This window comes from Strigops habroptila, chromosome 4 (assembly GCF_004027225.2).
Source record: "Strigops habroptila isolate Jane chromosome 4, bStrHab1.2.pri, whole genome shotgun sequence".
Lineage (NCBI taxonomy): Eukaryota > Metazoa > Chordata > Aves > Psittaciformes > Psittacidae > Strigops > Strigops habroptila.
Window position 1 is genome coordinate 467372 of NC_046358.1, and position 11423 is coordinate 478794.

The window sequence follows — 11423 nt, forward strand, 5'->3', positions numbered from 1 at the left end:
TCCAGCTGTCAGTCCCCTGCACTCAGATACTTTCTATTTCCTCTCCCTGAAGTGGCCTTTCTGCTGCTGACTGACCACACAGAGAGGCTTTTGTCCACCAGTATTTCACCCCTACCTGTACACAGTAAGATCCAGACTAGGGGCATCACTGGGCTCACAAACACCAGGTTTTGTGCCAATGGCTCACATCAGGACTTGTCACTGTGACTTGCCTCTAGCCACCAATTTTGGGGCAACCCAAAGGACCTGGATGTTCTTAGAAGACAATCACCACGGCCAAGAAGTGGCAGGGGTGTTCCTCAGTTTGAGAGACACAGCAGCTTGCCTGGCTAGCAGATCAGGTAGTGCTAATGTAGAGCTTCCTGGGGCGTGTGGCAGGGACACGTACACAGGCCTGGTCGATGTCCTTCCTGATATCTGCCACGATCTGGGCAGCGTCACCCCGAGCCAGGACCGCATCCAGGCAGTGGCGCTGGATGGGCTCCAGCAGGCGAGCGGGGTGCCCCAGCCGCAGGATGCGCACGCTGTGCCCCGCCAGCCTCTCCACCAGGTTATCCACTGCAACGTTGGAGGGGGCACAGCACAGGACCTGCAACGGGAGACACAAGGAGCTCGTCACTGCCAAGGATGGTGAACGGCTGAAGTAACAGTGTCCAAGCAGGAAGACACTCGGCAGAGAGCGGGAGACCAACACATCCTTTGGGAATAACCCACTGACTTCTCCACAGCCTCCAGACACCAAAGGCAATTCTCACCTTGCTTGGAAGCAAGTGCAGAGTCTTCAATAAATACCAAACCTGAGGTTTGGAGCTTCTATTTGCACCCAATTTCAGCTGCCTGGTCCTCAGAAGCCAGGCTCTGCAGCGTAGCACAGCTACGACTGGATCTGCTCCATCTGGAGATGAGCTGGATTTGCAGTGAGTTTGCAAAAGAAACCACCTCTATGCTCTGATACTCACTTTCAGGCCTTGCTGTACTGCCTGCAGGATGATCTCTACCAGCGTTGTGGTCTTCCCTGTACCAGGTGGTCCATGGACGATGGCAAGTTCCCTCTGTGCCAGTGAGAAGGAGACAGCCTCCCTCTGCGATGCATCCAGTGAGTTGTTGTAAAGCTGCAGAGGCTCTGCGGAGACAGCAGGAGAGTCACTTGGACCTCACCTGGGTGCTTGCTGAGAAGCACAAATCCATGAATACAAGAAGCTCTCGGGAGATGGCCCAGATCAATCTGATAATGGGAATAACCATCCTGGGGGGAAGGTTACGCTGTGTCCCACCCGGGCGGCTGAAAGAGCCCAGGCTGGAAGTGAGGCTTGTCATGCTTTCAAACTGGTTCCCACCCTGTATCCCTGTGTTCCTCCTCCTCCTCTCCTGTCTTGCAGGAGGAACAAGCATCCAGCTGAGAACACAGCTAGTCTGTATTGGAACATTTCAGCATTTAGAGGCATTTACTTGCTGTAACATAGAATGACAGAATCCCAGCCTGGTTTGGGTTGAAGGGAGCTAAAAGCTCCTCCAGCTCCAACCCCCTGCCACGGGCAGGGACACCTTCCACTAGAGCAGGTTGCTCCAAGCCCCTGTGTCCAACCTGGCCTTGAACACTGCCAGGGATGGGGCAGCCACAGCTTCTCTGGGCACCCTGTGCCAGCGCCTCAGCACCCTCACAGGGAAGAGCTTCTGCCTCAGAGCTCATCTCAGTCTCCCCTCTGGCAGGTTAAAGCCATTCCCCTTGTCCTGTCCCTACAGGCCCTTGGCCAAAGCCTCTCTCCAAGCATCACATGTGTAGCATCTCCTGGGTGCGGAGGTGCTCTGGGGTTATTTCTGAGGTGAGCCAGCACATTTAGTAAAGCCTCAATGAAAAGAGGGGAGGAAGTTTGTGATCCTGCAAACAAATCACTCCCATTCCCATTTACAAACCCAAGATAGCACTGGTGCATAAAGCAGCTGGAAAACTACAGCATCTGTGGGCAGGAAGGAGCAGCCCTGTATTGTTCAGTGACTGAAGAGAAAGGCAGGAAGAAGATACAAACCAGCAACAGGAATGGTGAAAACTCAAATTAGTTTGAGTTATAATGATTGGAAAGGAAAAAGGGGAAATAATCTGCAAAGTGCATTACAGGGAATGGGTTTCACTGCAGAGATGGAATTGTCACAAGCTGCCTTTTACCTCCCAGATTTATCTAATTTCAACCCATATTTCTTCCCACTCCCCCCTAATCTCCTTGTTCATTATGGGAGTTAATTACAGCAGAGCTGGTGACTCATTACACTGAGGTGACTGGAAATCATGTTCCCACTGAACGCTTATGTAAGGCACATCTCCGGGCAGCATTCCCTGTGGGCATCATGTGTTTCAGCACTATCTCTGCATCGAGGGCCTGATGAAAAGCATGGAAGCTGCTCCTGGGTTTGGGCAGGTTAACCTGTGTGCTCTCCCATGTAACCTCTGGTGCTGGCTGTTGGAGCAGCACAGCTGAATGAGGGCTCTGGGGTACACAGCACTTGTGAGGAAGAGGGAAACAGGAGTAGTGATGCTGTTCCCTGTTTACCTGCTCTGGCTTTACACAACTTTGGAGTCAGTGTGCTAATGACTAAGAGGAGGAAGCACCCCATGGGCTGGGGGAGAAAGAATAGCTTAAAAACTGCAAGGCATTTCCCACAACAGGGAACAGCCGGGACGTAGGAGTCATTGATGCTTCCTTGCTCCAGGAATGAGCTCAGAAACACCCTCTCCCCTGTTCACCACACGCTGCCAAGCGCTGAGCGTGGGCAGGCAGGGAAATGGGCCTCTTCCCAGGGCTGGGCATGTCAGTGGGGAGGAGGAGGGCAAAGCCATGAAAGGGACAATGCTGTGGCAGGTAAACACTGCTCCATCCACCAGCTGGGCTCTAAGTGGGCTCACCTGAAGAAATCCAGTTTATCCACCCCAGCAGGGCTGGCCCAGGAGATCCTTATGAGCCATCAGTGCAGGATTTGCACTGGTGCTGCTGGAAGACATCCATTAACCCAGCTCCAGCCCTGCGGCATCACAGAATCCCACAGTGGTTTGTGTTGGAAAGGACCTTAAAGCTCCTCCAGCTCCAACCCCCTGCCATGGGCACGGACACCTTCCACTAGAGCAGGTTGCTCCAAGCCCTGTCCTTGTGCTGTTGCCCCAGAGCTGGATCAGGACTGCAGGGGGGGTCTCCCCAGAGCGCAGCAGAGGGGGAGAATCCCCTCCCTGACCTGCTGCTCACGCTCTGGGGGTGCAGCCCAGCACACACTGAAGCTGGGTCATGGGGAGCTTCTCCTCACCCAACACCCCATTGCTTGTGCTAGACCAGGACTATAGGAGGGAGCTGGTGGCTGCTACTGATCTGCACAGGGTTATGCCTACAATAAGGCTTGTTATTTTGGAAAGCAAAGGGACTGCGCCCACTGGCTTGGCAGGCTTTGCTCAGCAACAGAGCAGGGCTGGCCTCTGCTGGCAAGCAAAGCCTCTCTATATATCATCACAGCACCGAGGTGCAGGGGTCCCCAGAATACCTGCTCTGGGCAGGGAAGGATTGTTTGTAGGAGATTGCTGGTGTGAAAGCTCGGTGTGAAAGCTCTAAATGCGCCTGGGCCATACGTGCAAGTTAAAGTGGAGGAGAGCCAAGCAGAGCATCTCTTACAGGGGGGCACCTGTATCTTGCTTCCCAGAGAGTCTGACGAGCAGAAACCCTGGTCAGTTCAGAGTTTATCTTTAGGAAGCTTATTCTCTCACTTGGTCCCTTTCTGGAGGCAGAAAGGTAAAGGTGGAAGTGCTTTGTGGTGGGGACCAGCCCCATTCTGTTGCATATCCCACCTACATACTGGTGATCCCTTCTGATGCTGCTTTTGACTACTCCGCAGGTTGTTCTCCCCCAGCATGTCTGGTGTGCTGTGTTATGCCAAAAATATCTACTGAGTTGCATTTGTAAGTGTTTTAAAAGGAGCTGGGCTTTGTTGTTCAGCTCTGCAGGTAACACCTCAACCCATGCCCAATCCCAGCAGCTCAGGAGGAGGGAGGAGAAGCCTGGCCCTGCTCAGCACTGAGCCACACTCTGCTGGCCAGATCCAGAGGGGCACCCCAAGCACCCTGCAGTAGGGCTGGAACTGGAGGAGCTTTAAGGTCTCTTCCAACTCAAATCATTCCAGGATTCTATGATTCTGTTCTTCCTGAGGTTGGTTGTACAGGGTCTCTTTAGAGCATACCCAAGTACAGTGACATGAGCTTTGTGGCCTATCTGGTAAATAGGTTTTAGTTGGTTATAGTTTTGCTGCACTCTGATCCTCTCAGGATGGGATCAGAGCTCCTTGGTTATCCTGGGAGAGCAGGCTGCCAAGAGTGGTGATGCAGGAGCTATATTAAGTCTGTGTCAGCACAGGAGGGGGCCTAAATCCAGCCACAGGCTGATGAGGAGTCTGATAAAGCCAACAGAAACATGGGTTTGAGAAGCCAGTGGCTGCTGGTGTGTGACCAGTGCATGATATTAGCTTAGCAAAGGAAACAGCAGCATGAGCAGGAGGGTAGTAATGACAAAACCACTTTAGTGCCCTTTCTCCCAGCTCCTGATGACAGGCAGAGCTGCTGCTGCTGCTGTGCTAATCTGCACACAGCTGCTTCCCAGTGCCAGGAAATGCCTGCTCACTGCTCAGGGGAATCCTCCCAGTAGTGATGGGTGCAGGCATGATTCCCACTGGAACAACGTCCTAGAGTATGGTTTTGGCAAGTGGGCTTGTGTAAGATGGTGGTCAGTAACTGGGGGAGAAGAATAGAATCATAAACTCACAGACTGGTTTGGGTTGAAGGGACCCTAAATCTCATCCAGCTCCAACCCCCTGCCACGGGCAGGGACACCTTCCACTAGAGCAGGTTGCTCCAAGCCCCTGTGTCCAACCTGGCCTTGAACACTGCCAGGGATGGGGCAGCCACAGCTTCTCTGGGCACCCTGTGCCAGCGCCTCAGCACCCTCACAGGGAAGAGCTTCTGCCTCAGAGCTCATCTCAATCTCCCCTCTGGCAGGTTAAAGCCATTCCCCTTGGCCTGTCCCTACAGGCCCTTGTCCAAAGCCCCTCTCCAGGTTTCCTGGAGCCCCTTTAGGCACTGGGAGGCTGTTATAAGGTATTACAAATACACTGTGTCCTGAAATGGCATTCACAGAGTTGTGTCTAGACAGCCAGTTTTAAGAGATGTATAGAACTTATTAAGTCTGATACTCCTGCCAGGTTGGTCTGAAATCAGATAATGGATGGGATGAGACAGATACAGGGAAGCATTTCCTTAAGAAACCAGGCTAAAAGATGCTTGGTCATGAAAGGAGCTCCTGTGCCATGGAGGAGCAGCAGCCTGAAACGCTGTGAGGTTTCTCTGTCCTTCTATGTGCTCCTGGAAAACACTTGCTGCCTCCTGCAGAAAGTCCACACACGTATGAGTGTCTGTGCTATCTGCAGAGACACATCCCTGCGTCCTACAGTGATGAGACACCTGAGGAACTGCATGGGCTATCCCTTACAAGAAGCACAAGGGACAGGATTTACACAGGCAGCTGCTTTGTCCTCCCCTTCAACTCAGTGGAGGAGGGCAGTTCAGGGCACCTTGCAGGCCCCAGCTACAGTCATTATGATTTAATTCCTGGCTGGTGTGACACCTTTCCAGCTGGGGAGAAAGCAGCTCTAAGGTGAGAAGGTAAATGGAAGGTCTTTCCTCCCTGCCAGAGTGCTTTGCTGTTCTCAGGTGATATGCTGCCTTCTCATATTGCATCTCCTTTGTCTGTCTGATGTGGCTGAATGTTTCCATCAGTGTTCTCAGTGCTGGGGAGATTTGGAGTTCATCTCTGCTTAGTTTGGCACAGCTGAGCAATGTGGTGAAAAGGACTTTTTGTTTGTTAGAGAAGCAGTTCTGCTAGACAAGAGAAGAAGCAGAGTTGAAGCTAAGAAAGTTAGTTCATTAAAATTTAAACCTTGTATCTAACATCAAAACCTTGAGTGCACCAAGGTCCCAGGCAGCCAAAGGCTAAGAGGTCTGACTTGGACTGAGCTCAGTGCTTAGAACTATGGAGCTATCACTTGAACTAACCTGAACTCCTTGTCCTTGGTGTATGGATCAGAAGCCTGCCAGAGGGGTACTGCAGGGGATGGGAGTTGTGTGTGAGAGGCAACCAGCCAAACACAGCAATCACAGTGAGAGGAAAGCTGCAGCAGCAGTGCCAGTAGCTGTGCTGGGGAGGAAACAGTGCAGCCCTGGCCAGCACAGAGGCAGGCAGGGATGGATGGTGTCACCTGCAGCATGATGCTGAGGTGAGAGGAGAGACCTCAGCTCTGTGTGGCTCAGATGCAGAACTGCTGCCCAGGCCTGCTGGCAGCTTCACCCACCCCCTGCCTTCACCCCCTGACTTTAGCAGCCCAGAGGATGCTTCCCTTCTGACAAGGGATAACATTCCTTAGCAGTTGCTGAGCACTTGGATACTCTGCTGATCAGAGGCTTTGGTTCCCCCGTGGTTGCTCTCTAAGGGAAAGCTGTGTAATTCCATCTTCCATTTTTCCCATAGAATCACACAAAAAGACATCTGAGTAAAAGGGATTCTACTTATACACTAGTTTTTGACAGCTGTTGGTAAAACCCACAGTTAAAAACCAACAGTAAAACCAACTCAATAGTTGTGAGGTTTTAAGTATTTGATGAAACCAGAGCAGCCTGCACATCTCCAACCTGGCTGAATGCAATAAGGCTGTAAAAACACAAGTGTTCCCATGCTGTTTCCAGCTGCAGCAGTTCCAGTCACTTAATTCCCATGAAGGCAGAGTTACTGGATTTTCAATATAGAAGCAGCACTGGCAGTTTCTGATCCCTCAAGTTTATGGATGGGATTGAGGCAGGAAGCAAATCAGAAATGCCTCATAAACTAAATTGAATTTCAGACTCATGAATGTGTGCAAACAAATTCCCCATCACAAATCCTGCCTGGTTTATGCCAGAATCCAGCTTTACTTGGTACACTGAGAAGAGTGAGCATTAACCAGCTGAATAGTCTCTGTCCCAGTGATGACAAGGGTCTTTACATGACCAAAGTGTGTCCAGTTGCCCATAAATCACTATGAAAAGTAACTGTTTGACGCTGCCAGTTACACCATCACTTACTACTCGCATTCAATACCCGGGTATTATTATTGGAGCGCAGTAAGCTGCATGTTTGGGGTGGATAAAAACCTCACAAAGATCAGAGCTGTGTTCCCATGGGCAGTTTCAAAGAGTGGGTCTCGACCTGAGAGGCCACGAGCACCATTCTCAGCTGGGCAGCCCCAGAGACAGGACCTGGAGGACTGGAAGAGGAGTAGTGGCAGCACCACCATTACTTAGGGCACTCGCTGGCTCTTTGCTTCTGCCAGATGTGACATCTGAAGAGGTAAGAATCCTTCTAACTGGGCAGGGACAGAGCACAGAGCCCTTATTTTGTGTGTGTGTGGACCTTCAGGCTTTACTGATCACTCTGGAGAGTGAAATTTCCCCACACACGCTCTTTCTGCACAATAACTTTCCATATCTTTGCTTACAACCAGTATGAGAGCAGCCACACCACTGCTCTCACCAGTCCATCCCAAAGGGCTCTCCACCTGCCTAGCTTCCAGTTCCCATACTAAGGCAGACTGAAACCATTAGCAGCCTCAGTGCATGTGCTTGGCTGTGAAGGCCCAGGGACTCTGAGGGAGCAGAACACTCCTCTAGAAAGATCAGTGCAGCCCCTGCCATCGGTCTGGTAGGAAGTCTTATAACAAAGCATCTTACTTGTTTCACTGAATGCTCTTGGCTCAGCAGAAAAGAAGAGGACGTCGATGAGGTCAGAGGCTGGACCCCCCCGATACTGCTTCAGTGCATTTAAAGCTCTGTCAAAGGAAAGAAGAGCCAGGTTACACCACAGCATCAACTCCTGGAAGTTCCTGTGCACCTCAGCGCCCATGGACGGAAAACTGTGGGCACAGACTGAGCTCCTCCACAGCTGGAAATGTTACTCCCCAACAGACTAATTGCTGCATTCCCCAACCCTCACACTCACATCCCTTATGCTGGTCAGGCTTCCTTCCACTTGCTCCTATTCCTCCAGTCTGATTCAGTCAGACCCTGTGCTGAGCCTTTTCAGCACATGAATTCAGCACACAGCTATTCACTTCTCCTGCCAGGATGGAAAAGGCTCTACACAGAATCCAGTGAGTACTAGAGGTGATACAACACGGAACCATAGTGTGTAGCTGAGTGTGGGATGAGGGGTGGGAGAGGAAGAGGGAACAATGGACCAAACCAGCCAGCAGGTAGATAAATTTAGGCTGTTTTGATGCTGTAGCATAACATATCCAGTTGAGTTACCACAGTATGGGTTCCCTAGTATTGAGCAGAAAGAAAGGCACAGCCAAAAGGTGGATACCTCCCCTAAGTGGAGCTGCTATTGGAGCTGAAGGAATAAATGGGCAAGAGACAAGCCCAGCCTAGTGAAATAAACTGAGACCTGTTCCAAAAGTGCTTTTCCAGGTTAAACTCGGCATTTTCCAGTTGGCTTTTGCAGCCCTGGGCCTTACTTTTTAAGCCTGTTGTAGGTGACATCATTGGCCAGCTTGAGCAGGCGGTAGGAGCGCTCATGGTCCAGGCTCAGTGTGTTCTGAGAGTCCTCAAAGGCGACTGTCACTGCCCTGGAGGTGACACGTGTCACGATGCCCGTGCAGAGCGCGTCACCCTGGCTGGCTGCATCGTACAGGCCAGCGATGTCTCCTGCAGGGACATGTTTGAAGAGAGCATGAACCAGGGCAAATGTGAAGAGAGGCTTTTTTTAGGGAGCCCAGCAACCAAACATGGCCCCAAATGGAGGAAATACACCACCTCAGGAAGGAAAAGGAAAATCCACTTTCCGTTTTACTGTTAAAGTGCACGTGACTAAAGCTCCTCACCTACCACATGAACACTCTGGTCTGGACAAAGAATGCCAGGAAATCTTTAATGACAAGAGACCAGGGCTTCGATTTCATTAATTGAGCAGGAGGAAACCAGCACTTTAGTCACCAGCACTATCTCCTGGTGCAACATACGTGTCTGTAGCCAAGGAAGAAAGAGGCTGGTTTTCTCTAGACTCATCCTGTAGCCATAACATTTTCTCCCTTTTTGGCATCAATTGTTCAGTCTTTCCAAGTATCACATTAGAAAGACATTAGGAAGATGGTGGTGATGCCCTGGCACAGGTTGCCCAAAGAAGTGTTAAATGCTCCATCCCTGGCAGTGTTCAAGGCCAGGCTGGACAGAGCCTTGGGCGACATAGCCTAGTGTGAGGCATCCCTGCCCATGCCAGGCGGTTGGAACTAGATGATCTTAAGGTCCTTTCCAACACAAACTGTTCTATGATTCTATGTTGGTCATCTCTTTCTTTACCTACTTTGTCCCAACAGGAATCTCACTCACCGGGCCCAAAGCTGTTAGAGGGCAGCTCAGCATCTGGGTCATGTTTCCTAGGCTGGAAGGTCACAAGCAGGCGCCCGTAGAGGCCAGTTCTCTGGCTGGCAGCGTGGAGTTTCAGCAGGCAGACACCCCTGCGCTGCAGCTCCTTCAGGGGGACACTTTCCTGCCATGCCCTGGAAAGCAAACACAGGCATGGAACCATTTGCTGGCCTGAAGCTGAGATTCAGAGCTCCAGGTGACAGAACAGGAAAAGCCAGGGGGGAAATGGAAAAGAAGGGAAGGACGATGGTAAAAGAGGCATCAACTTGTTGAAGTGTTGGTTTAAGCTATAACCTTGTAGTGATGTAACTGCATTGGCTTCCACGGGCTTATTTTGGGCAACAGGGTGATGTTCATAGAGCCTGGAGAAGAGGTAATGTCTGTTTACATGTTATTTTTCTCTCTTCTGCCTGGGTATGAAGAGAAAGGATCTGCCCAGTTCCCCACCACCCAGGAGAGCATAACCTGAGTTTTCTCCTACCACATACAAGCACTAGAATAGAAGATTTGCCATTCTTCACATGAAGCTGTGCTGACCTCCACCAAACCCCACACGGGCAGCAGCTCAGGGAAGAGGAGCGGGTGCCTGGCACAGCCCTGCAGCCCACAAGTGACCCTGGCACAAAGCAGCAGCTTTGCAGACTGCATCCTGCATGGTCAAAGCGTGCTGCAGCAGCTCTGTTTGCCCCAGTTTCACTTCAGGGGGCAGGGGGTGTCTTTGTTTCTGTATAGATCAGAACAAAAAGGGAAATCCCTTTAGCAGGTTTATTCTCCTGAATCCCCCAGCTTGGCTTGTGTCCTGTAGGTTGATTTATAGGGACTTGAGGTGGCAGGAACTGCAGGTATGGAATGAGCTCATCCTGTCTCCTGGCTCTTGGGGCTGGGTAAGGCCAGGCCTCACTGGCACCACAAGTGGGGTGTCTGTACCCTCACTGTGGCACCTCACAACCCAGAGGCACCTGGTGACACCCCTGCCCTGCCTGGCACCACAAATCCATGCAGCAGGTGGGATCTGGGTTCAGTTGGAGCCCCAGGGCAAAGCTGGGTGGAGGCTGCAGGGTCCAGCACCCCCTGGGTGGAGCAGGGGAGCCCCAAAGTGTTGCTGGAGAGAGCTGGGGTCCTGTGGGTGACATAAGCCCTGAAGGGTGAGGAATGGGGGGATCCCTACAGGAGTGAGCTGGGCCTATAGGGGTGAGTCCAGCAGGGCTTCCCATGGATTAGAGGGTGGGTTTCCTATTGGGAAGTGCTGGTTACATAGGGGTGAGTGCAGCAGCATCTCCTATAGGTGACAGCCCTATAGGCTGGGTTTCCTACTGGGATGTGCTGGTTACATAGGAGCATTTCCTATAGGTGACAGTGGGTTTCTCACAGGAGATCCCATAGGACTGAGTCAGCAGGTCCCTTATAGGGGTATATCTGAGGACATGAGGGGGAATGGCTTTAACCTGCCAGAGGGGAGATTGAGATGAGCTCTGAGGCAGAAGCTCTTCCCTGTGAGGGTGCTGAGGCGCTGGCACAGGGTGCCCAGAGAAGCTGTGGCTGCCCCATCCCTGGCAGTGTTCAAGGCCAGGTTGGACACAGGGGCTTGGAGCAACCTGCTCTAGTGGAAGGTGTCCCTGCCCGGGGCAGGGGGTTGGAACTGGACGAGTTTTAAGGTCCCTTCAACCCAAACCACTCTGTGTTTCTGTGTCTGCCAGGCTCCCCGCAGGAGGCAGCAGGTCCCGGGGGTCCATGGGGTTCCCCACCGGGAACAGCAGCCGCTCCAGGCCGGTGCCTCGGCGCTGTGCGAGGGCACGGCGGGCCCTGTGGAGGCCGGCGCGGCTCCCGCACGGGCCGTGCCCGCTCCCGCGGTACCTGCTCTGGGCCAGCTCTGCCTCCCGCTCCTCCCGCAGCAGCTCCAGGTGCCGCTCCGCTGCCTCCGCCGCCATGGCCCCGCTCCATGACCCGC

The 11423-nt window shown here is 52.3% G+C and overlaps 1 protein-coding gene across 1 annotated transcript in view; it reads right to left on the reverse strand.

The window, feature by feature from the left end:
• Positions 1–11408, reverse strand: part of IGHMBP2 (immunoglobulin mu DNA binding protein 2) — a 32584-nt gene extending 21176 nt beyond the window's left edge. The window contains exons 1-6 of the mRNA XM_030483539.1: positions 11330–11408; positions 9440–9609; positions 8569–8758; positions 7784–7881; positions 960–1123; positions 389–589 (exon numbers count right to left, since the gene is read on the reverse strand). Of these exons, the coding sequence (XP_030339399.1) occupies positions 389–589; positions 960–1123; positions 7784–7881; positions 8569–8758; positions 9440–9609; positions 11330–11403 (897 nt within the window). The 5' untranslated portion in view covers positions 11404–11408. The remainder of the gene's footprint in view (positions 1–388; positions 590–959; positions 1124–7783; positions 7882–8568; positions 8759–9439; positions 9610–11329) is intronic.
• Positions 11409–11423: the final 15 nt, after the last annotated feature.